This window comes from Nomascus leucogenys, chromosome 4 (assembly GCF_006542625.1).
Source record: "Nomascus leucogenys isolate Asia chromosome 4, Asia_NLE_v1, whole genome shotgun sequence".
NCBI lineage: Eukaryota > Metazoa > Chordata > Mammalia > Primates > Hylobatidae > Nomascus > Nomascus leucogenys.
Window position 1 is genome coordinate 9,714,826 of NC_044384.1, and position 26,051 is coordinate 9,740,876.

At 37.5% G+C, this 26,051-nt stretch overlaps 1 protein-coding gene across 1 annotated transcript in view; it reads left to right on the top strand.

The window, feature by feature from the left end:
• The first annotated feature begins 643 nt into the window (after window positions 1-643).
• The window catches only part of RTTN (rotatin), a 211,170-nt gene continuing 185,762 nt past the window's right edge, over window positions 644-26,051 (top strand). The window contains exons 1-10 of the mRNA XM_030810284.1: window positions 644-740; window positions 1,055-1,242; window positions 2,107-2,284; window positions 4,490-4,579; window positions 6,655-6,745; window positions 8,390-8,504; window positions 9,480-9,630; window positions 12,527-12,692; window positions 15,246-15,427; window positions 18,674-18,789. Coding sequence (XP_030666144.1) covers window positions 701-740; window positions 1,055-1,242; window positions 2,107-2,284; window positions 4,490-4,579; window positions 6,655-6,745; window positions 8,390-8,504; window positions 9,480-9,630; window positions 12,527-12,692; window positions 15,246-15,427; window positions 18,674-18,789 — 1,317 coding nt within the window. The 5' untranslated portion in view covers window positions 644-700. The remainder of the gene's footprint in view (window positions 741-1,054; window positions 1,243-2,106; window positions 2,285-4,489; window positions 4,580-6,654; window positions 6,746-8,389; window positions 8,505-9,479; window positions 9,631-12,526; window positions 12,693-15,245; window positions 15,428-18,673; window positions 18,790-26,051) is intronic.

Consider the following 26,051-nt stretch of genomic DNA (forward strand, 5'->3'; position numbering starts at 1 on the left):
TTTCCTTTTTGCAGCCCGGTTTCTCTCTTCTGCTCACTCATACCCGCCCACCCCGCTTTTGTAGCTTGCTTGTTCATATCTGAACTTCGGTATCCAAAGACACTGCTTGACTTTGCAGGTACATTTCACAGTTAAAGAGGGTTCGTCATTTAGTAGTCGGGGATGGGGAGAACTGTCACAAAGCAAAAGTCTGCATTCTAAATCATGAAGTTCTGGAAGCTGAGAATAAGATTGGCAGGGCCAAGAACGAATCCGTTGCCGAGCCAGGAGGCGGGGCTCCTGCTGGGGCCTCTGCAGCCCGCGCTGGGTTCCCGAATTCCCGCGCTGTAAGCCGGAACCCCAGGCCAGCGGGCGCCTGGGCGGGCCCAGAGATCCGTGCAGGACGCACGGCCGAGCCAGAACTACAACTCCCGACGTGCGCGGCGGCCAACGCTGGTTCTACCTCTGCTTGTTGCTTTTTTTTTCCCCTCCGCTTCTTGCAACGGAGACTGCTGTCCAGGAAGTGCGCCGTAGTGAGTCTAGAGAGGCTGGAAGCTCTCCTGGCGACGCTGGGGCCGCGAAGGGCTCACGTAATGCCTCCTATTCCTAGTGAGCGTAGGCGTTGCGGAACCCACCGTCCCACAGGACGTGTTTCCGTGGTACGTTAATTGTGGCTGGACGCAGTGGCGCGGCAGTTTAATTCTCCGGCGGCTGCAGATTGATGGACGAGATGGTCCTGGCGGGGCTCATCAGGAAACTCGGTAACTGTCAGGTTGCCCCTCGCCCAAGGCACCCCACCCAGCCCTGGCCACTTGCTGAGAATGGTCGTGTCACGTTTCCGCGGCCGGCCGCTCCGCGACCGCTCCCTCTTTCGCCCCCGCTTTGTCAGGGTAGCCCCCGGGGACCCATCTCGGACTTTGTGTAAACTTGGCGGTTCGCGTCCCGAAGGCACCAGCGGCCTGCTTCTGAAAAAACTGGTTTGAATTCCGTCTTCACGCCCCTCCTGCCCACAGCATAAGTAACGTAGTCTCTTTGCAGTCGGGAAATAAAATAGTTTTGTGCCGTTCGTTGACAGGTCATCAGCTGGCCGAGATCAGGGAGCGCGCTCTCAAGAGTATTCTCTGCAAGATAGAGCACAACTTAATCTGCTACGCTGATCTCATTCAGGAGAGGCAACTTTTTCTTCATTTGTTGGAATGGTTCAATTTCCCGTCCGTTCCGATGAAGGAAGAGGCTCTGAACCTGTTAAGCAGTTTGGTTAAGGTAAGTTCATTTTGAAATAAAGAAAATAATCAGACGCGTGACTGTTTCTTAGTCATTTAATTGTAGCGTTTATTGAAAGTTAAATAATTGGGGTTAAAAGTTTTTTTAATTAACCAGAGATGTTTAATTTTAATTAATCTGTGTATATGGCTCATCTTTTATTTGTGATACTGAATCCCACATAGTCTCTGCTGTGCTCAGAAGTAACACAGAACTTCTTTTGAGTTTTGGTATGTTCTGATTTTTTGAGTTATCTTTGGAGGTTAATATTTGTATTCTGTTTTTATTTTCTGATATTTACATCTTAAAAATTAGATATGTCATTATGAAAGGGAACACATTTAAAAATAATGTTACATAATCGTGATTTATAAATAACAATTTTAAGTTGCTTTTCCATATGCTTTTAGATTGGTATTCTTATGCCTACCTCAAGAGTAGTTAGTTGTCAGGGTCAGATATCAAAGTGTAAGTTTAACCTTTCAAAACTAAATCACTGTACAGTGGTAGAGGAATCTTAAACTACTTTGACATCCTGTTGACCGGTTGGGGCTGGGACCAGAAGGTGAGTGTCAGTGGAAAAAAGTAACCCATTAAAAAAGTAAGAGTAGGGATTGATAATGTGCATTTCTAGTGTTCAGTGTGTTGGTTCATCTTTCTTAAATGTTATCAAGTGTTGGATGTATGTCTCTATAGGTGTATGTGCTCCTCATGGAAGTGCCTTACTTTGGGGCAGAGCCATGAAGGATTTGTTTTTCACAAAAGGAACATCTGATACACCAAAAATAATTTTATGTTTTGATTGCTGTAAGTTACAGAGATTTTGATACAGTTATTCTCAAGATCATCCTCTTCTTATTTTAGTATCCCCCAGCAGTCCAATATTTGGTTGACTTTGGTGCAGTAGAGTTCTTATCTAAGCTTCGGTCTAATGTGGAGCCAAATCTGCAGGCTGAAATTGATGGCATCCTGGATGGACTTTTTATTCTTCCTTCGGAAGTTCCTGCACTGTCTTCTGCCTCATACCAAACCAATCGAACTGGTAACTCTTTGGAATCAACTTGATGGAATCTGTTAAAATACAAATATATTAATTCTCATGGTAAATTTTAAGGAAAGGGAGATTAGATTTTTTTAAAAAGGATTTCTCCCACCTCCCTCAAACTTATTTTTCTTGTGTTAACTTACATGATTTTGACCTTTTTCCCCTCCTCTACTGTTAGTCAAAGGATGGTACATTTGCATTAATGTTAGTCAAAGGATGGTACATTTGCATTAATTGCTTTTTGGGTCAGGTCTAAAGGATGCCAGTGACTTTGCTTTTATGAGACCAGTTTGACAGATTATTTCTTTGACAATAACAACGTATTTTTATTGAGCACATGAGTGCTCAGACATTGTTCTTAGTGCTTTATATTTGTATTTTTGACCTTGTTTGTCATATTGGAGTATAATGATATCTGTCCTACCTCATGATTTTGTTGTGGGGACCAATCAAAACGACATAATGCAAGTATTTTTATATGCTGCAGTCCATAATGATATGCTTGTTAAAATCCAAGTCAAAGAGACATGGATTTAAGTCTCAGTTCTGCTGCTAGTTGTGTGACCTTGGCTAAGGTAATTAACCCTTCCAGGCTTCAGTTTTCTCATTCAAAAACTGGGATAATAAGAAAGAACACCGGGCTGGGCATGGTGGCTCACGCCTCTAGTCCCAGCACTTTGGGAGGCCGAGGCAGGTGGTCAGGAGTTCAAGACCAGCCTGACCAACATGGTGAAGCCCCGTCACTGCTAAAAATACAGTACAAAAATTAGCCGGACATGGTGGCGGGCGCCTATAATCCCAGCTAGTAGGGAGGCTGAGGCAGGAGAATCACTTGAACCTGGGAGGTGGAGGTTGCAGTGAGCTGAGATCACTCCATTGCACTCTAGCCTGGGTGACAGAGCAAGAATACATCTTAAAAAAAAAAAAAAAAAGAACACCTTTCTCGTAGAATTGTCATGAGATTAAATAAGACAGTGTCTGTAAAGGGCTTAGCACAGGGCCCAGCATATATGAAATGTAGCAGTGTTGGCTGCTGTGCTGCTGCCAGGGCCCAGCATGTATGAAATGTAGCAGTGTTGGCTGCTGTGCTGCTGCTGTTGTGTTGTTGTTAATACCTAGTATAGTGCCTTGCACATGCAATGCATTTGAATTGATTCGAAGAAAAACATCTTCATGCAATTTATGTGATTGAGTAGTAAAAGTAAAAAAAAAAAACAGTTTTGATACTTAACCTGTTAGACCATATTTTCTTCTCTGCCAGTACTGTTACAGCTTCAGCTGTGGGTACTGCGGTTCACAACAACAATAGCAGCTGTCATTTATTGAGTTTCATTGTGGGGCATTGAATAAATTGATTTAAACACATCATCTTGTTAAATCTTAAAGCAGCCCTTTGAGTGAGATGTTATTCGTCTTACTCTATAGCTGAGAATAAAAATATAAAGTAACTTGCCCCACAGTACCCAGTTTTCTAACCTGTAGCAGATGCAGGATTCTAACATTGCTTTATCTGGCTCCCAAACCTGTGATTTTTAACAACATATATTTTACAGTTTCTAAGACGTCACAAATAAAGTAGAGTCTTACATTGTGAATTTTTAATCTAATTCCTTGTGGGTGAGAGTAGAGGAATGGTTTAGGGCTAATTGTTAGTTTTCTTTATTAGTATTAGGAACTATTGCCATGAAAACTTAAAATTACAAACTATAGTTTTAGCCTTTTCCTCATTTTCATTGCAGCTGAACTGCTGCACATATAATCGCATGTTGCAGGGAATTGTAATACAGGTATTGGAAGATAATGTTTGACCCCTTTGTTTTTGACAACTTTCTTTTTAAGGTATAAATGAAAATTGATCAGGAGCTATATAATTGGAGTCAAGGGAGAGGGAGATGGATTCGGAAGTAGAGAGGGATAGTCCTTGAATACTTTGTAGCAGATTCTTCGTGTACATTCTAACAAATAGCTGTGTTTGGCTAACAGTAGAAGTGAGAGGGGAAAAAGCTTCTGAACTGGAAGCCGGCTCAATGTGCACATTTTTTCCTCTTTAGGAAGATAGATCATTCAGAAAAAAAACTGGACTTTTTAAAATTTTTAAAATGATTCCAATACTTAAGAGAAAACATTACCATTTAAAGAAAGTAAGTTTCACTTTTAGCAAATAAGGAATCAAGAATACAGTAATGTTTATTTTCTTTTCAGAATTGTCAAAAAACCCTGAAATCTTAACAGGATATTTTCCCCAAGACAAAAGTAATTTCCAGCAGATGGAAGTGCCGCCACGACCAGTGGGTGTGTATATTTTGGGAAGTAAATCCTGTTGACTTGGGAAGTTGAAAATTAATGTACTTTCTTCATTGTTATGAAGATGTATTTTTACCAAACTTGAATATTTCAGCACCAAACTACCATTAAGTGTTTTAGTTGTTTCAAGTTAGTTTAGGATATCGAGTGGAAATGATAAAATTTTGTGTTATTCTAACCATATTTGAGCAACTGTGTAGATGGATGGTATTAATGGCAGTAGTATGTCGTACTTAATGAACATGAGTTTTTTGAGGCAATTGTGCCCTGCGCTACACATGTCATCTCATTTGTTCTCCAGCTTACCGATGGCACCATCTATCCAGTTATTCCAGCCAGAGACTGAAGATCAGTTCAGTTTCTTTTCCCATTTCCTCAACACCCAGTGAATTAAAAAATTCTGATTTAGAGCCCTGTTTCTGGAATCTGGAATCTCATCTCCATCTTTTTGTATCTGGCTGTGTTCAGCCTCAGCTCACATGCCACCTCATCAGAGACCTTCCTGATGATTCTAGCCAGCGATCACTTCCTATGTGTAGTTTTCTTCCTAACACATTATTTTTTATTATTTTTGTTTTAAGTTTGATAATAGCCGTGAACATTGCGTTATTTTCAGTGTCTGGAACAATGCCAAAAAATGTATTAGGCACTCAGTATGTATTCTTTGAAGGAATGAATGCATCCTCCTGGAGTGTCTTTGAGATTGGTATTATTAGTGACCACATTTTACTAAGAAAGACACTGAGATTAGAAAGGTTGAAAACTTTGTCCTTGGTGAGGCAGTTAGGAAGTAGTTAAGTAAACACGTACTTACCATTTTCTTGCCTGCACAGTTAAGATGAAAAGGATATGTTCAAGAGTATATCTGCTGATGTCACATATTCAAATGAACTCCATTTGGAAGCCTCTGTTATTCAAAAAGCTTTCATGGAAACTCACAGGTGGAATAACAAGAAAGAACGGAAAACTTGTTAAGCCATTAGAATACTTTACCTTTTCATTCTGGAAAAGTTTTGTTAGGCTTGTAGCAAGCTTTGATTTTGAGGCCAGATGGCTGAGAGGCTTAATTCCATCAAGATGAGAGACATCTGAAGGGAGGGGAATCTCTAGGGTTGATAAAGGATGGGTGTCTGAATGAAACCGATGAAATTCAGGGGGATTGAGATTGTTACACTTTTATGTGAGTTGCAGTTTGTCTTGATTGACAGTCTGGCTTATTTTGGACACGTTTTTACTGTGTGGTGTAAGCCTGTCCTTCCCTCCACCCACCTCTCCTTATTTCCTTAGAAAGTAAACCCTGCTTTTATGTTAGCACTTTTGAAAGAAGTAACTGTGCTATGTTTGGGAATTTAATAATACTGCTATCCACATTTAGCGATTCCATGCTCTTTTCAAAGCATTTGGCAGAAAGACTGCCATTTGGAAGGACTTATGTAGATGCTATTTCTCAGTGTTGCCACCTTAACTTGCACTATATAAGATCTGTTAAAAATAACTTGCATGGGGATAGTTTAAAACTGTGTTGCTTTCTCAGATTTCTTTTAATCTTGTTTGAACACTGATACTTGTTTTTCGACCTTACGGTCTTCAAGTCATCTTCACAGAGGTTTAAAACACCTGACACCATATAGGATATTTGAACATGGCTAGATACAGTCTATCATTATGTTTTATCATTTTTAATTTCTAAAAGTTCAGATTTTCCCTAAATGTCAGTTCCTTTTATGTTGAATTTAAATTTGATGTTCTGGTCAGCCACAGGGTAAAATAGAAAATTTAATGGAAACTTCATATGTCAGTCTGTATTGGATTGTGTTTAATGCTCTTCTTCTAATACTTATTTTAGTATCATATGAGTTCTGTTTAAATTATGAAAAGAGAACTCTCTTATTTATCCTGTGATAGAACAAATTTGCAGCTGACCTTGTTTGGTATATTTTAGGTTACTATAAGATGTAGCCTTTATTTTGGGACTTGTTTTAAAGGGAAAACTTACTCTTAACATTGTGAATCTGTCATCTCTTTATTCTTTGATACCTTGAGATTTGCTATTTCATTGACAGTAAATCAGACTGTGAAGTGCTTGAAGTTTTCTACATTTCCTTGGCTACCCCTGACCACCACAGACAGACATGTCCTCTCCTCTAATGAAAGGTACGGTACTTGATGTATTTTCAGGTATTTTTGTTCACTTATAGTCATTAAGTTTGATAGTTATTACAATATATTTTACCAAGAAAAGATACTAGTGGCAGTGAAAGGTAGTAGTGGTCATGTTTAAATGATTTTTATTTTTCAAAAAGCTAGCCAGAAAAAAATTCCTATTTGCTTTTAATCAAACATCAAGTTTTCTTTTCTTTTTTTTTTTTTGAGACAGTGTCTTGCTCTGTCACCCAGGCTGGAGTGCAATGGCACGATCTGGCTCAGTGCAACCTCTGCCTCCTGGGTTCAAGTGATTCTTGTGCCACAGCCTCCTGAGTAGCTGGAATTACAGGCATGCGCCATCACGCCGAGCTAACTTTTGTATTTTTAGTAGAGATGGGGTTTCCCCATGTTGGCCAAGCTGGTCTTGAACTCTTAATCTCAAGTGGTCCGCCCCCTTGGCCTCTCAAAGTGCTGAGATTACAGGCGTGAGCCTCTGCATTTGGCCCACGTTTCTTTTTGTGGTTGCACTCTTGCGTAGTTCTTGGTGACAGGAATTTTCTCTTATTGGCCATTGCTTATGCCCTTGATTAATAAAAATGGAAAATTAAACATAAATGTAGTCTTTTTGGCAGAATATATTTCAAAATGTGGGCTTCATTAGGAGACAAATTAAACCATGTGGATAAGGTTGGGTACCACTGATGCAATCTAATGTAATGACTGTTAATTGATTACTACCCACAAGAGTAAATAGCTGATACATAGAAATTTAGAGAGTATTTTAATGTCCAGATTCACTTTGTGCAGTTTCATAAATGCCACAATACACGAGTTGTCTGCTTTTTTGGGGTATAAATCTGGAAAATAAAGACCAATTTACTAGGGCTAGGTCCAGATTACAGGTGGATGCCATTAAATGATTTTTAATAATGACATGAATTCTCTTGGAAGAACATATTCAAGAGGCAGAGTGCACATGGGAAAGGGTTAGGAGGTTGTATGATCTCTCAGTTTTGAGTCAGTCCCAAAGGCAGAGATGGCGATAATTTCTAATGCATGCCTCTGGATAGTGAATGGTGGATAGTGTAATGGAACTGGGCTGAGAGAAGGGCTGTGATTTTTTTGGGGTGGGGAGTGAACAACTGCCAATCCTAGGTGGGCAGAAGTTGATAGGTGTCCTCTGTATGGGATAAGAGGGGAGTCCTAATCTGATTCACCTTGAGTGGGGAAGATCAGTAAGGACTTTAATTCTTAGAATTTGCCTCTGTACTTTTGTTCTGTCTCATTTCTTGATTTATTTGGCGGATTTCCTAAAATTGTGTGCTCTTTGACCTCATTGAACTAATTTTGCAGCCTTATGATAAACTCTGAGGGTACAGTGGTTAGTATGATGTCGTTCCTGCTCTTGAGAGGGTCTAGTGGGGAATGCAAAATCAACAGGCAGTTATAATATCACAAATAATGGACAAACGGAAGAAGCACTGCCCTAGAGTTGTTTATTGGTTAGGGAAAAGATTTAGGAAGGCTTTTCTGGAGAAGTGATGTCTCAGCTGAGACCTGAAAGGTTGTTAATGGAGTCATTGTGTCAGTAGGCTACTTAGAATCTGGAATAGATGAACTCTTCTTAAAAATGATTAACACTATGTTTTGTAGCTCTTTAAGAAGTAGTAACCACACTTTAATCTGGAATACCTGTGAGCTATTGAAGGACGTTATCATGCAAGATTTTCCTGCCGAGATTTTCCTTCAAAGGCCAAAAATTGTTCAGGTCAGTGCCCTCTATAATTGTTTTAGATTTTGAAGTAGAGAACTTTTTGCAATAAAGCAAATTTTGCAGAGTAGGAGTTCTTGGGAAGCAACTTTGTACTCATGTTTTTAAAAAGTGAAGTATTTGGCTATTTAAAGCAGTTATTCGCTAACTTAGATGGATAGTTATAGTTCTTCCAATAGTAGTAGTTTGATTTGACACTTGCCGTCCAGTTTGGCCACCTTGAGTCACCATTTATGGATCACCTAAATGGTAGAGTAGACTTTGGACATTGAGGTTTTGCAGGAGCCCTTGTTAAAAGTAAGAATAGCATTGCTTCTTGAGTATCTAGTTTATTTAACGCACAGTGCTACCTGCTGGGAAAATACAGTAGCAGTGAGTAACATAGATGGATTCTTTTCTTTTTTTCTAGTTTACTGCTTATATAGTAGAGAGAGAGGGATCCAGGGTGGGGAATTGCAGCATCTTCACAGCAGCCAGTAATGGCTCAGCATTCTCGCTCCATACTCCCAGGGCTGAAATGGACTTCAGTGGGTGCCAACTGTTAATACCTAGGATCAAAGCTGGCAAATGATCGCAGAGGAAAGCTGTTAATTACCAAAATGTGGTCAAATGGTTTAGATGCTTGAGATGAAAAGGGCTTGCTGTGATTTTTAAAATGTTCTCTGTAATGTAATGTCTTGAGTGGGGAATAATTTCTGTCTTCTCTCAGAATGGTTACTCAACTAACAGATTTTAGAAATAGGAAACACTGACTATTCTATTTAAATGTTGTTGTCTTATTTTATTTTGACCCATCTCCTTGCTTTATGCCAAGTCATATTTGCCCATTTCTGTTTCTTATGTCTTACAAATATTTGGCAACTTATTTTCTCCTGATTATTCTCTTAGGCTTACTTACTTAAGCTCCACATTCTGCTTTGAAGTTGAGCACTTTGTTCCCTTAATCATTTTCACAGCTCTTCTTGATTTCAGAGCCTTTTATCTCTGTTGAAACTGGCCTTTGGAGGAGATGGAAAGCATCGCCTGGCATTACAGTCAGTGTCCTGCCTGCAGCAGCTGTGCACGTATTTAAGAAACAGACTTAACTTTCACCGAGATCCAGGTTTTTTCTCCAATAAACAGGGTATTTATTTTTATCTGTTCATTAGCCACTGGTGTTATTTGTAGATTCTTCTGGGAACTTCCCATTATAGTTACTGTTAGGGTTTATTGTATACGCATTTTCACAACATAAACTCCCTACTCCTAAATGTATTCAAATGATTATCTTTACAGGTTGTGTGAATGACAGAAACTGCCATGATCTCTTGAGCCTTTTTTTTTTTTTTTCTGGATAAGAGATATTTACAAGGTGTTTGCCTTTTTTCTCCCAGACTTGTAGAGATTCTATATAGTGTTGTTGGGACGTAGTGACTAGGATATTGGGTATGGCTATTCATGTAGGACTTGGGACAATTTAGCAAGTTACATATAGTGTTAATAAATTGTTTTGTTTGAAAAATATTGATTTGAATTTTATGAAAAGTATTTTTATGCAACTTGCGATGACAGTAGTCAAGTGTTACAGCAATGCCAGACTTTTCAGAGAAAAAGCGCCACCTAATGGCCAAATAGAGTACCAGACTGGCTTTGACAAAACAGTACAATTTAGGATTTTTGTGTGCTTAATGCAATTTGCATCGAAAGTCAAATATTATAGTCATTTGTCATCATGTTTCATAGTTAATCCCTATTTCATTGGGAGTTTCACTGATCCTGTGCTACTTGAACATTTATGCTTTACCTTGGTTTTATTCTAGATCTTAGATTGTACAAATGACTGATAATAGAGAACGTCTGGGTACCCCATACTTCAACAAAAAAAGAGTTACAATGTTGATTTAAAAAGTTGATATCTCTGAAGAATTGTTAATGTGTTTAATAAGTATGTATTTATTACCTGTTTTATGCCCCTGATATTCTAGCCTGTAGGGAACTATAACACTGAACAAACGAATAAGATCCAAGTCGTTATGAGCTTCTATTTTAAAAGGCTGGGGACAGGTGATAAACCATCAAGTTTGTTTGAGATAAGGAGAAGTACTTGAAGGAAATAAAAAGGGTGATGTGACAGAACGTGGTTGGGTAACCATAGCTTCATTTAGGATAGTCAGGGAAAGTCCCTCAGAGGAGGTGACCTGAAGGGTGACAAGGAACCATCACTCGAAGAGCTGCAAGACGAGTGTTCCAGGGAAGGCCAGGCCTCAAGGTTAGCACTGAGGGTGATGTCCTTGAGCAACTGAAATAAAGCCCATGAGAGTGGAGTGCAGTGAGCTGGGCAGGAGAGGAGAATGAGGTGACATCAGAGAGGTAGTTAGGGGCCAGAGTATATTGGGGCTTGCAGATCTTTTTAAAGATTTTATATTTTCTTTGAAGTGTAGTGAGAAGCTCTTGGAGAGTTTATTTTTTTTCCCCGTCTCTCTGAGTGCAAATGCTTTTATTACCTAATTCTTTTTTTAAATTGGGATAAAATATATATAATATAAAATATGCCATTATAAACATTTTTAAGTATACCATATGATGACATTAATAACATTCGCATTGTTGTGCAGCCATCGCCACTATCTGTTTCTAAACCTCTTCATTATCTTAAACAGAAACTCTAATCATTAAGCAGTGATTCCTCATTTTTCCTTTCCCCAAAGCTCCTGGTAACCTCTAATTTACTTACTGTCTCTGATTTTGTCTATTCTAGGTACCTCGTCTAAGAGGAATCATACAGTATTTGTCCTTTTGTATCTGGTTTATTTATAATGTTTTCAAGCTTCATCTACATTGTAGTGTGTATCAGAACTTAATTCCTTTTTATGGCTGAATAATATGCCATTGCATGTATATCCCACATTTTATTCATCTATGCATTTGTTGATGGACATGTGGGTTGCACCCACATTTGGCTGTTGTGAATAATGCTTCAGTGAACATTTGCCTGCAAGTATCTGTTCAGTGCCTGGTTTCAATTCTTTTGGTAATACCTAGGAGTGAAATTGCTGCATCATATGGAAATTCTATCTTTAGCTTTTTGAAGAATTGCCAAACTATTTTCCACAGCAGCTGTACCATTTATATTCCCATCAGCAATATATAAAGCTTCCAGTTTTTCCACATCATCACTAACTTGTTCATTTTTTTTCTTTTTTGAAAATAATCATAGTCATCCTAGTAGATGTGAAGTGGTATCTCATGGTTTTGATTTGCATTTCTCTAAAGAACTAATGATTAATGACCAATGAATCTCTAATGACTTTTTATGTGCTTATTGTTTGTTCATATATCTTCTTTGGAGAAATGTTTATTAAAGTTCTTTGCCCATTTTAAAAATTGGGCTGTTTTCTTTATTGCTGGGTTTTAGGTTACTTATATATTCTGAAAATTAAACCCTTATCAGATGTATGGTTTGCCAATATTTCCTCCCACTCTATAAGTTATCTTAACACTTTCTTGTAATGTTCCTTGGTGTACCAAAGTTTTAAATTTTGATGAAGTCCAGCTTATCTGTGTGTTCCTTGGTTGTTTGTGCTTTTGATGTTGTATTAACCAATCCATTGCCACATTTAAGGTCATGAAGATTTACACCTCTTTTTTTCTGCTAAGAGCTTTATGGCTTTAGCTTTTATATTTCGGTTGTTGATCTGTTTTGAGTTAATTTTTATATATAGTATGAGGTAGCCATTCTTGGAGAGTTTTAAGCAGACGAGTGCATGATCTAGTGTTTTTCTGCTTTGGTAGTCTCTAATGTTGTAACTGAATACCATTGACTACAAGGTCCCATGTAATCAAGTCAGTTAGATAGAAACCTAAATGTGCTAAGTGAATACTTATAGAAAAGTTTGATCTTTGCTTTTGTTTTTACCCCTGTAGAAGGATTCCTACTATCTTAATTTGTTAATGTTTTTGGAAGAATGATACATAAATACTACATAGTCAGAAGTCTGTTTCTACTAAGGGATAATTTTATTCTTTCTTTTTTTCCCCAGACACAGTTTCCCAGAATTCTTCTTTATCTTATTGTCATGAAGCAAGAGGTACTCATCATTCCCAGAATCCTTCCCCAGGAAGCAGCAGCCCTCGGCCTTCTGTGGTTGGGCGCACAGGCCAGCGACCCAGAGGAGATGGCCAGGACTGGGATGCAGCGTCCTCTAGGTGCCTGCTAGTAGTGTCTCTGGGGAAATTAGGAACGCTGGTTAACTTGTGTGTGTGACTTTCAGAGGGAGGTAATTATTTATCTGTCCTTTTTTTTTTGAAACATTAACACAGATGTAGGCCTTGTGTTAAACCCTGGCTTCATACTTTTTTTGACCATGATCCACAGTAAGGACAGATAAATATTACATCGCAACTCAGCGCTCAGTACGTGAACATATACTCTGTTTATGTATATATGTGTGTATGTGTATGTGTCCCTCAAAACAAAATGTTCACAAAATAGTATTCTGATACTATATTCGACACACTGAACTATATTTTCAGTTCCGATTTCATTAAAAAAGAAATGATTCTGACCCACTAAATTGTTTTTACCAGCCACAAATGGAATATGATCTAGTTTAAAAGCATAGCTTTAAATGATAGATACATTGTTGATAGTATTTTACACATATTTTTGTAAGTCTTATAACAAATAGATAAGTGTTTACTGTTAAAAGGAATGGTTGGAGAATTTTATAAAATAAGGACTCCTTCAGGGTGAACAATTTATGGTATTTGTTTGTGTAAATACAGATTTTTTTTTTTTTTTTTGGTGACAAGATCTCACTCTCTTGCCTAGGCTAGAGTGCAGTGGCACGATTATAGCCTTGACTTCTGGGCTCAAGTGATCCTCTCGCCTCAGCCTTCCAAGTGGCTGGGACCACAGGTGTGCACTACCACACTTGGCTAAACCTTTTATTTTTTGTAGAGATGGGGTCTCACTATGTTTCCCAGGCTGGTCTTGAACTCCTGGGCTCAAGTGATCTTCCCATCTTGGCCTCGTAAAGTGCTGAGATTGCAGACATGAGTCACCATGCTTGGCCCCCAGTGCTTGGCACCCAGATTTTCATACACCAACTCTGCTTAAAAGGATTGGCATGGTATTTGTATGTTACTTTCTCCTTGGGCTGCAAACGTGTTAGAAACATATTAGCCTCTTCTTTAGTGTCATTCTAAAAAATGTTCAGTAAGTTGAGCATTAGTCTGTTGGCTTGATTATTTTCTTGCAATACTGCTACTACTGTTAACAAACTAATACCAATTCATACCTGCTGTGTGCATGGTGTTATGCCCTGTGCTTTGCATACTTTGTCTCCTTTAGTTGTCCTAGAATAGGATTGATATTATATATAGGGTTAGTATTATTATTATCATCCTCATTGAGGTTTAGAGAGGTTAAGAGCATGACAGTCGGTAAAGAGCAGAGCTAGGGTTAAAATGATAGGAGAGTCTATGCTCTTAGTCCTTATATTACAGTTGGTTGTTCAGCCATGTTTTTCTCTTTCTCCTTCTGAAGCCTTTCTGCCTCATTCTCTTGTGTGCTTCATGCTTGTAAGTTTTCACTCCTGAGTGAACAGCTTCTCAAGTGGCCTTGCAGAGTTACAGAGAAGCCTGAGTTGTTTCCATATTTTGGAGTGCTTGGTATCTTGAAATTGAAGAAACGACAACATTGGTATATAATTTGGGCATATTTAAATGTTCCATAGCATTAATATATCTCTTGTGATTCAGCTTCAATTGTGGATACATCAAAAGACAAAATTTTGAGACTCTTTGTAAGTGTGAGGCTTAGCCTTTCTGTACTTTTTAAATTCTTACTACAGCACTTTACATCCGAGGTAAGAACTTTTTAATGAAGAAAGCCAAGGACAATGGGATGTTCCGTTTTTTGGGTGCATTTTTGAAGTCACTACATGATGTCGAATGTACTAAATGAAGTAATACATTTCCCATGATGTTTTTCTGGAAACATCCTTCACTTACTAACACTGGCTTACTTAGAACAGTGGTGAAACTCAGAAAATCTAGGAAACTGTATGAACTATTGGTTTTGTCTTTACATGTTGATTACAGAAGAGCTTTCCTATAAATCTGCTTGTTTTCTTTTAGAAATGAATGGGTTATCAGTGCTAATATTGATGGCTACTATAGGAATGTTGACATGTTTTGAGATATCAGCCTGAAAAGCAAAATATAGATGCATTTTTGGCTTCATTTACAATTTAGAGTCTTTTTTTTTTTTTTTTTTTTTTGAGATGGAATCTTGCTCTGTCACCCAGGCTGGAGTGCAGTGGTGCTATCTCAGCTCACTGCAACGTCTACCTCCTGGGCTCAGAAGATTCTCCTGCCTCAGCCTCCCCAGTAGCTGGGATTACAGGCACGTGCCACCATGCCCAGCTAATTTTTTTTTTTTGTATTTTTAGTAGAGATGGGGTTTCACCATGTTGGCCAGGATGGTCTTGAACTCCTGACCTCAGGTGATCTGCCCGCCTCGGCCTCCCAAAGTGCTGGGATTACAGGCATGAGCCACCACTCCCGGCCTTGAGTCGTCTTTATGGAATTTAATTTCGTAAATTTGTCAAAGTTTCTATAAATCTGAGCAGAGTTGAATGAAGCAATAGAGTTGTGACTTGTGTGAGGCTTCTAATATGCCAGGCAGCAGATATGCAGTAAATCTGTTTGAGGATTGTTTCTATATGCAAGGTTTATCATTTGTTTATTCTGCAGTGGAAGTAGTAGTCATGCTCATGTAAACTCTAGGATGTCCGTTCATTCACCTTTGGATATGGGACACATAGATCTGCCAGAGCTGGAAACTGAAGACACATTGGAACTACAATTCCAGCAGCTCAGTCTTCCCCAGTTTTGTGTCTCCATTCTGGAATCAGCTGTTCCTCTCTTAAGAACAGGTTAGTTGTTTTTGAAATCGTAATTCTGATATAATTAGTGTTTGTTTTGTATTTCGTTAGGATTTTCCTTTTTTTCTCTTCTATGTTAGGGCCTTTGGAATCTGTATTTACTTATCTTTTGGGATATAAATTTCTAAAAACCTAATAAGGTCTTTATTATTTTTAAATTAAATGTAGAGGCCGTGGAGGGCCATTCAGCTTGCCCTTCCATTCTATGAGTTTTTATTGGCACAGGCTTTCATGCTTATTTTTTGTTAGAATTTTTATTTATCTATTTTTTGCATTTATTCTTGCTGTCATCAATTTTTTTCTTTTTTTTTTGGATTGTATGGTTATTTTAAATTTGAGCAGTGACAACAAAGAGCAACTGGAATAAGGTGTAAAAGGTGGACTGGCATGAATAGACCAGAATAAAAAAATCTTTGGCTTTTGCTCTTTGGAAACTTTTTGATTAGCTGCCAGTTGTTCACCCTTCCCATTCATTTCTTACTACTTAAGCCACTTAACATGTTAAAAACAAAACCCCAAAACTGGATTCTTACCTTTGTAGTAATTTTTCTTAAAAAATCCACAAATATTTTGAGATTACATTGTTGTTTAGATGTGCTAGTGTTGTACCCAAGCAAGTTAAGAAAACGCCACACTTTGAGACGAATTAAGAGTCCTTTATTAAGCCGGCGGCCAAAGAGACAGCTAATGCTCAAAATTCTCTCGGCTCCGAGGAAGGGGCTCCATTAACTTTTATACTTAGGTTTAGAAAGGGGAGGGGGAGTCAAATGTAATAATTCTACAGAAGTGAAAACATGCAAGAATCAAAAGAATCAGAATGGTTACAGAGGGATAAACAACTTAAAAGACAAATGGTTACAAGAAGAGCAAGGGTACCAGGTGCAAGGTTCTAAATCTCTCATTATCATTAGATACAGGGTCTATGCCGGACAGGAACTCGAGGTTTTATGTTGTTATCTCCTGGAGAAAATTCTTGGGAACTTCATACATTGTTGGTGTTAGTACCTTATCAGTTAATTGGGCTCTTTTGAAATGCTGAGGATCTGTTTACCCAGGGCAACTCTTTTTTTTTTTTTTTTTTTTTTTTTGAGACGGAGTCTCGCTCTGTCACCCAGGCTGGAGTGCAGTGGCGCGATCTCGGCTCACCGCAAGCTCCGCCTCCCGGGTTCACGCCATTCTCCTGCCTCAGCCTCTCCGAGTAGCTGGGACTACAGGCGCCCGCCACCACGCCCGGCTAATTTTTTTGTATTTTTAGTAGAGACGGGGTTTCACCGTGGTCTCGATCTCCTGACCTCGTGATCCGTACAAGCGTGAGCCACCGCGCCCGGCCCCCCAGGGCGACTCTTTACGAAAGGGGGTTGGGTGAGGAGCCCTTAGTGTCTTGTAAATTAAGGGGTCAATTGGAGTTTGTCCGGCTTTCCTAGCTAGAGAGAGTCTTATTTACATGAGAAGCAAGGCTAGGTGATTAAAGAGACAAGCAGGACAAAATGCAAAGTAACGAGTTAAAGTAAAAACAAGGTTAGGCATTTCACTAGGAAAATTTGAAGAGGTTTACTGAAATATACACTGGTATTGTAATTGTACTGAACAACGGTAACAGCAATAACAATATGACAGATGTCTACTGAGTTTGGTAATGAAACAACAGTTAGCATGTGTCCCTACTGGGTTCTGCCTTCATACTTGGTTTTGTGTGCATTATTTCATGTACTCTTCATATCAACCCATTTTATCCTTCCAATACTGGTAGTTACTAATTTTATCTCCATTTTTACAAATGATGAAGCTGAGTTTTAGAGTGGTTTAGAAACTAGCCTGAAGTCAAACAGCTAAAAGCAGGGACTTGAACCACGATTCTTTTGAATCTAAAGTCCATGCTTTTAAATACTTTAGCATTTTGCAAGGTGTAAAGAAAGTTTTAGAAAGAAAGCAGTCATGATTTCTATTCTCAAAATCTATACATTTTCAACATTTGATAAACTCATCAGGATATAAATAACATAAGCAAGTTTTGCCCTTTTTACTTTATACTGGCAAAGTAAAAATATATATTCCAAGTTAATGGTTCTTTAAGTCCCATGTCTATTTTTTGCCACTTGGAGGTGATGGAGGAGAAAGAAGCAGGAAGGTATATATTTGGAAAACATTTAAAATGTTTTTATCCTGAGGAAAACTGTGTACTCATACTTTTTACTCAGTAAGTGCTTCTACTAGCTGGGACTGTATATTAATTCATATACTAATAATGGGAAATGAAGAAAGATCTGAACTTTGACATCATAAAGTACATATGTTTGTCTGGTAAGCTGAGAAGAACAGTTTTAGACTTTAATGATTTTGCATTTAACCTTTCCTTAATTTGCTTTAAAAAGTCAGATTGATAATTATAAAACTATATCTTGGTACATAAAAACTTCTAAATGTTCTCCTGGCCTTTCGTGGTAAATTATGGCATGATTTGTAACTGTGCAATATCATGAGAGATTTCTAAGAGAATTTGCTCCAGCTGTTCTATGAAAAAATTAATCTAGATCCTTCCAATCTGGTAGTTTGTTTTACTTTGATTCATTAGAACTTAACCTTTGGGATGCGGGGTGGGAAAGTCTCCTGTGAATGTTCGTCTCACACAGGATAATGGAAGTGGAGTCTTTGTTATTCTGTCTCTGTGGAGAAAGGAGGTTGCTCTGGTGGGTGTGACTTTGGGAAAGTTTTTTTGAGTATAAGGTGAGTACAAATAGAGTTTCTTTAGCAAATGTCAGCATGTTCATTTATTCCTTTAGTTGCTCCAGTCCAAGCTTAGCTTCCCAGGCAACTCCTGTGTGGGAAAATACTAATTTATGAGAAGGCTCAAGCCTTCTAGTACTAAATAGAAATTACTGGAATACGTTTTCTAAACCTTTCTGGTGCTTTGTCACATATTACGTGTAAAATGGATGGTCCCTAAATTGGAAAAATTATTTTAATCTATCTCACAGTACTTGTTAGATTATTGCTACTTTCAATATCTTTTCCAATTATAAATGTATTTGATTTGTTATATAGTAAAGTTGTATTGTGACTGGAACAGAAGCCTTCAGTGTGATTGTAAATTGTGATTTCTCTACAGTTCTAAGAACATTAGAAAAGAGAAAATGTTGGAGCATGACTAACTAGAAAATTGAGCAATATGATATTCAGCTGATTATTTTAAAGTTAAGTAACTTTTTCTCCTTTACTTTTTTCTGTTTCTATTCCTAGGTAGCAGACAAATTATAATAAGAGTTCTGGAATTGCTTGCAGAGGATATGACACTTATTGGTGAAGCAGTTTCAACAGATATCTGGGATGACAGCAGCCTTTTTGGTATAGATATGGTGAGAATCAATGTTTTCTTTGGGATATAGAGAATAGTAGTTTTTAAGATTTTGGTTCTTTTAAGCTGGTTTCATTGTTTCGTTCATGTTCAAAATCTTTTTTCTTTTTGACTCAATATGTCCCAGGCTTATTTTATAAATAGCCTGGAACAGGCCTATTTTTCCAAAGGTTCTGGTTACTTCTAATAGGGGAAGGTATATTAAGACCAAAACCAGGCCATTAGAGGTGGTTATAGCTACTGTGATACCATTCTTTCCTTTCAGGAACAGTTAGGAAATACGTATTTTTAAAGATCATGAATTTATATTGCTATTTTTCTTATTTTAAATTTGTATTTCTTATCCTTGCGCTTGCTTGTAGAAAGTCTTCGTTCCTAGCAGTATCAGCATAATTGCTTATTAGCTTTGACCTTAAACATACATAAGATAGTTTCAGAACAGCAATATTAACATTACTATGAACAACTCTAATGAAAAGTTCAAGATTTCCTGGCAGTTCTTTTTGACATAGACTAATCTCATTAAGGATATACAGTCAAAATACTGTGCCTTAAAGCTACCATTACCAATTCAGCATGCAGTTAGATTTGTTTTTGTTTGTTTTCACATTGGCAATTGTTTTTTCTTCGTAAAAATGTAGCTCAGAGATGCTTCCCTCCCATCCAGTTACCTTTAAGATGTTTTCCTTATTGGTAGTCATTTTTATTTTCTGGCTATTTTTTCTATTTTTATTTTATTTTTGCAAATGTAAGCAACTAAGTATGTAGATTCTTATCCTCTCCCCATCCTGCATAAAAGGTGGTATATTATATACACTGTTTTGCACCCTGTTTTTATAACTTAAAAATACGTCTTACATGCACAGAATAGTAGGTATGGGAATTATTCCCTATCTATACGTGAGATTTTCTCATTCCTTTTTATAGGTAGCAAATGCTTCGTTGTGTATTTGTTAACCCAGTCTCTTGATGGATATTATTGTTAATATAAATTATGTACAATGAATAATGTGCTTATGCTATTTCATAAATGTACAGGTATGTCTCTAGGGTAGATTTATTTAAGTGGGCATGCTCTTTTTCTAAAAAACTTTTATTTAGCTTTAGCGGTATGTGTGCAGGTTTGTTATATAGGTAAACTGTGTGTCATGGGGGGTTTGGTGTACAGATTATTTTGTCATCCAGGTAATAATCATAGTACCCAATAGGTAATTTTTGTGATCCTCCTCCCACTCTCCACCCTCGAGTAATCCCTGGTATCTGTTGTTCCCCTCTTTGTGTCCATATGTTCTCATTGTTTAGCTCCCACTTATAAGTGAGAATATGTAGTATTTGGTTTTCTGTTTCTGGATTAGTTTGCATAGGATATTGGCCTCCAGCTCCATCCATGTTGCTGCAGAGGATGTGATCTCATGCATTTTTATGGCTGCATAGTATTCATTGGTGTATATGTACCACATTTTCCTTAATCAGTCTGCCATTGATAGGCATTTAGGTTGATTCCATGTCTTTGCTATTGTGAATAGTGCTGCAGTGAACATACACATGCATGTGTCTTTATGGTAGAATGGCCTCAAGTGATCTGCCTGCCTTGGTCTCTGAAAGGGCTAGAATTACAGGTGTGAGCCACTGCACCCGGCAGAGAGCCATGTTGTTTATGTAGCAGCACAGCAGTTCCTCACTTGGCATCATAGATAGGTTTTCAGAAACTGTGACTAAGCAAACTGACTTATAACAAACCCAGTTATTTTTTCTCATCAGCATTTAGTGAAGTGGCATGGAACTTGTAATGCTGTTTCATTAAAGTCAGTTTCCAAGAACCTGTTGACGGTGTTAAGTGAAGGCTTACTGTAGTTTATTCATTTTATTTCTGAGTAGTGTTAACATTGTGTGGACATACCACAATTTGTTTATCCATTCACCTGTTGGTGGACATTTGGGTTGTTTCTAGTTATTACAAATAATGTTCCTATGGACATTCCAGTTGTTCCACATCTTCAACATCTATTATGTTCAGTTTTTTTTTTTTTTTTCGGGGGGGAGAGGGCATTCTGATAGATGTGCAATGATATCTTATTGGGTTTTAATTTGCATTTCCCTAGTGACTGATGATTATGAGCCTCTTTTGTAATTTTTAGAGAGCAAGTCTAGGTCTTTTTTAAAAAACACTGTAAGTATTTTATTATTTTCAATGCCATTGTGAATGAAAATTTTAAAAGTTTTTGGATTGTTCATTAGTATGTAGAAATACAATTGATTTTTGTGTATTGATCGTCTATTTGGTGGCCTTGCTGAACTTACTAATTCTGGTAGTTTTTTTGTTTGTTTGTTTTGTTTTCTGGCAGATCCCTTAGGATTTTCTACTTATAAAATCATGTTATCTGTGAATAAAAACAGTTTTAAGATCATCTTATCTGTGAATAAAGACAGTTTTATTTCTTTCTATTCACTCTGGATACCTTTAATTTTTTTAAATTGCCTAATTGCCCTGGCTAGAAGCGTTAGTATAATGTTGGATGGATATGGTAAGAGCCTTCTTTATGATGTTAGAAGGGAAGCACTCAATCTTTCACCTTTAAATATAATATTAGCTCTAGTACATTTGTATTTTGTAGATGCCTTTATAAAGTTGAAGCTCCCTGTATTCTTAGTTTGTTGAAAGTTTTGATCATGAATGATTATTGTATTTTGCCCAATCTTTTGTCTCTATTGAGATGATCATTTAGCTTTTTGGAGAGCAGAAATACTTAATTTTGATGAGGTTCAGTTTCTTAGTTTTTCTTTTATGGATCATGCTTTCGATATTTTATCTAAGAAATCTTTGCCTAACCTGGAATACAAAGAATGTTTCCTATGCTTTCTTTTAGAATTATTACATAAGTTTTAGGTTTTATATCTTTGATTAATTTTGAGTTGATTTTTGTATATAGTACAAGGTAAGGAATGAACTTTTTTTTTTATGGGTATACAATTATTTTCTCAGCACTATTTGTTCAAATGACTATCCTTTCTTTCCTGAATTCCTTACCAACTAACTATGTATGGGTTTACTTCTGGACTCTATTTGATCAGTTTTCTCTTATGATGCCCATACCCAACTGACTTAATTATTGTAGCTTATAGTGAAAGCTTATAGTGTAGCTATAGTGAAACTTATTGTAAGTCTTGAAATAAGGTAGTATAAGTCTTTCGACTTTGTTTTTCTTTTTTTTTTTTTTTTTTTTTTTGAGATGGAGTCCTCGCTGTGTCGCCCAGGCTGGAGTGCAGTGGCGCCATCTCAGATCACTGTAAGCTCCGCCTCCTGGGTTCACGCCATTTTCCTGCCTCAGCCTCCCAAGTAGCTGGGACGACAGGCACCCGCCACCACACACACACACACACACACGCGCACACACACAGCCTGCTGTGGTTTTGAATGGAATTGAGTTGAATTTATAGATCAGTTCAGGAAAAATTGACATCTTAATAGTATTGAGTCTTCTGATCCATGATTACCATATATATGTCTTCACTTGTTTAGCTCTTTATTTATTTTTATTTTTATTTTTTTGACATGGAGTCTCATTCTGTCACCCACACTGGAGTGCAGTGGCATGATCTCGGCTCACTGCAATGTCTGCCTCCCGGGTTCAAGTGACTCTCACTACAGCTTCAGCCTCCCAAGTAGCTGAGATTGCAGGTGGGCCACCATGCCCAGCTAATTTTTTTGTATTTTTAGTAGAGTCGGTGTTTCACTATGTTGGCCAGGCTGGTCTCGAACTCCTGACCTCAAGTGATCCGCCTGCCTCGGCCTCCCAGAGTGCTGGGACTACAGGCGTGAGCCACTGTGCCCAGCCTTATTTAGCTCTTTAATTTGTCTCTGCAGTGTTTTGAAGTTGTCAGTGTATAGGTCTTCTACATTTGAGTATTTCAGTTTTGGGTCTTGTCCACTGGCTGATTTTTCTCTTTATGGATCTTAATATTTGATGTGTAGTAATTTCTGATTGGATGCTGGACCTTTTCAATATTACCATGCTGAGTGTCTTGATTTTTTATTTTGCCCTTTAAGAAGCACTTTGGGAGGGTTCTGAAGCACTTTGGGAGGCCAACATGGGAGCATTACATGAAGCCAGGAGTTTGAGATGAACCTGGGCAACAAAGCAAGACCTTATCTGCTCAAAAATTAGTAACATTAGCTGGGCATGGAGGTGCATACCTGTAGTCCCAGCTATTTGGAAAGCTGAGGCAGGAGGATCACTTGAACCCAGAAGATTGAGGCTGACAGGTGGTTATGTTACTTGTAGAGCAGTTTCATTTTCTCAAGACTTTAAAACATTTTTCTAGAATGGGTCTAAAATAGTGGTTTTCAACTGCAGGTAATTTTGCTCCCCAGAGGATGTTTAGCAATGTTGGGAGCCATGTTTGATTGTCACACCTGGAGTGGTGCTACTGGCTTCTAGTAGATAGAAGCCAGAACAGCTCACCACAACAAAGAATTTTTTAGCTCAAGATGTCAAAAACCTTGAGGAAGTGTTGAGGTTGAGAAACCCTGATCTAGAAGAACCTTTGCATGGGGTTAAACTCTGCTCCTGAGGTGTGATCCTTTGGGACCTCTGTTGAATGTCCAAAGTGATTATTGATGACTGTCTACTCTGCCTGGTTGAAGATTGAGTTTTATTGTCTTGTGTGAGCCCTGGGAGTCGTTCAATTTAAATCTCAGTAATCATCTTTGGCCTGTATTTACAGAGTATCTACCTATAATCTAAGCCACCTAATCTCAGCATGGACTAGGTGGAAACTAGTTTAGGTCTCTGAAACTCTTTCTTTGCATAGCTCTCCCACAATTCCTAACCATGTCAGCTTCCACAAGCATCTTCATCTCCTAAAGTCATGGAGACTGTCAGACTCTTTGGATTTCTCTTGCCTGTGTTTGCTGTACAGTAATTGTTTTCAGGTATAATAGGACTCTCATTGCTTATTTTCCTTCTCTCTGGCATCACAGTCCTGCACTGTTTACTATGCCACTTTCTAGTTGATTTCTGGGGAAGGACAGGAGAAGTCCTTGTTATTATTTCACAGCCAGAATTGGAAGTTTTACATAAAGTTTTTAATTATGTCATTTAAGCAACTGGCCTATCTGTGAGTTATTAGGGGCTTAAATGTACATTTATCTAGAGTGAAAATTCTGGATCAACTTTAGAATAATCATTCAAAGTGTGGAGAGTTCAGGATACCTTGTTTTTTGCTGTTTGTATTTCAGTAGAGTAGATAATTTTAGAAAATATGGAATTAAATTTTTTTTTTTTGCAGGAAGTGTTTTGATAAGTAATATTTTGCACGAGTAATCAACACGTGTACAGTAGTAGCCTTAAGAATGTTATATTACAACATAATATTTAAGAGATCTATGGAATACCAGAGTATGTCTCCATGTAACTGGAAACCATATCTTTTTTAACATTTCAAAATAACATAAATCATTTGTCATTTAATATCTTTCATTTTGAAATTGTCATCTGATGATAACCTTGCCTTCCTTGAAGATTTGGCATTCTATCTCTTCTGTTAATGTGAATTCCTAATGTCTGGTCTTCCTTCCTCTCCCTTTCTTCCTTTCCCTCTCCCTCCCTCCCTTCCCTTTTGCTGCCTTGTCAGGGCAGTAGAATCAAAATTTATTAGTTATAAAAATACATATTGACTCTTACATTTGTCAGGTTTTTTTGTCTTTATGCTATTTTGATATAAGTCGGTCTATATTTAATTAAACATTGTTACAGGCTGTCTGAAATCCTTGTGAATAGAGGTCTGAATCTAAAAAAAATTAAATTACAGATATTTACATAATAACAATACTCATGTAAGAAAGAAACCCAAACTTTTATTTTTTTCAAAACACGAACCTCTTAAAAAGAGAAACAAATTGCATATTTTAAAATGGGTTTATTTTCAAGTCTTTCATTTTCTGATAATAGTTCTGAATCTTGGTTTTTCTTTAGTCCTTAAGGTTATCACACTATTTTGTAGTACTTTTAGGAGATTTTTCACATGTTGAAGGTTTTCAACAAGTAAATTTTTCCTTTGAAGTGTGAGGAATGCTTTATCAGTTGTTTCTTAAATTAACTTAAATTTTCTTGGCCAGAACATTTATCTGTAAAAGTTAGTCGTTCACTTTTATCTTTTGGCTGCTGGTACTTTATGATTCAATGAATTATTTTTACTTTAAAGGTTAATTCTGTTGTACAAGTGCCAGTTGGTATGTTAGAAATGCTAAATAAAACAGAAGTACTTCAAATTATATTTGATTTACTTGTTTAAAAAGAATAAATGTTTCTTTTCTTCAGCTATATTTTAAAAGAAGCAAACAAGTAAAATTTCTTAATGTTCATACTTTTGCCAATTTTCAAAAGAAAGAAGCAGTATTTTTGTTGAGTCATTAAAGAAACAAAATAATAAATGTTGCTATCAATTTAGAAATTAAGTACCTGAGGATATATGATCAGATCTCTAGGTATTTCCACACAGTGCTAATATCAGTAGCATCAGTTGTGTCTGGAACCCAGTAACTCAGCATGGAAGGGAATTTCAATTTCCCCCCTTAATTGAATATTTTTATATTACTCGAAGTAAATAAAAGAAAAAACATTTTCACCAAAATTAGTTACGCTGACCTAAAGTATGTCGTATGTCATTCCCCCCAGTCCTCCATCATCATGTCAGGTCTGTTTTTTCCCTATTTACATGCTAAGTCAGGTTCAAGATGCAAGGAGAAACTAGCTTTCACCTCCTGCCAGATAACCTAGACTCTTAGGTCTATATTCTGTTTCTTTTCCGCATTTCTTCTGTGTCATTCCTGTCATTGCAGTCATTGGAAAGCAGTCTTTTCATCTTTATGACTCATTGCTTCTAAATTCCCATCTGACCTGCTGTGAACTGGTAACTTCAACATCAAGGCATGTTGGTAGAATTGTAGCGTGTTGGTAGGACTTCAAGAGGGGCTAAGAGGATTGTGGAAGAAACTAAAGATCTTTGTATCCAGTAAAGGCTCATTAAGGATATTTGGACCAGATTGTGAATTGGTAACTAGTGTAGTGGGATCTCTAATTACATAGACCTTCCCTGCTGCTGCCACCATTCCAAAGACAGTTATTTTAACTCACATTTCTTGATTGCCTATTAATATATGCTAGGCACTTGGAATATCAAATAAGATGTAGTGCTTTTTATGCCTGTGGGTGATAGATACTTTTAATATGACATTAGTAAAACAGAGATAAGCATACAGGA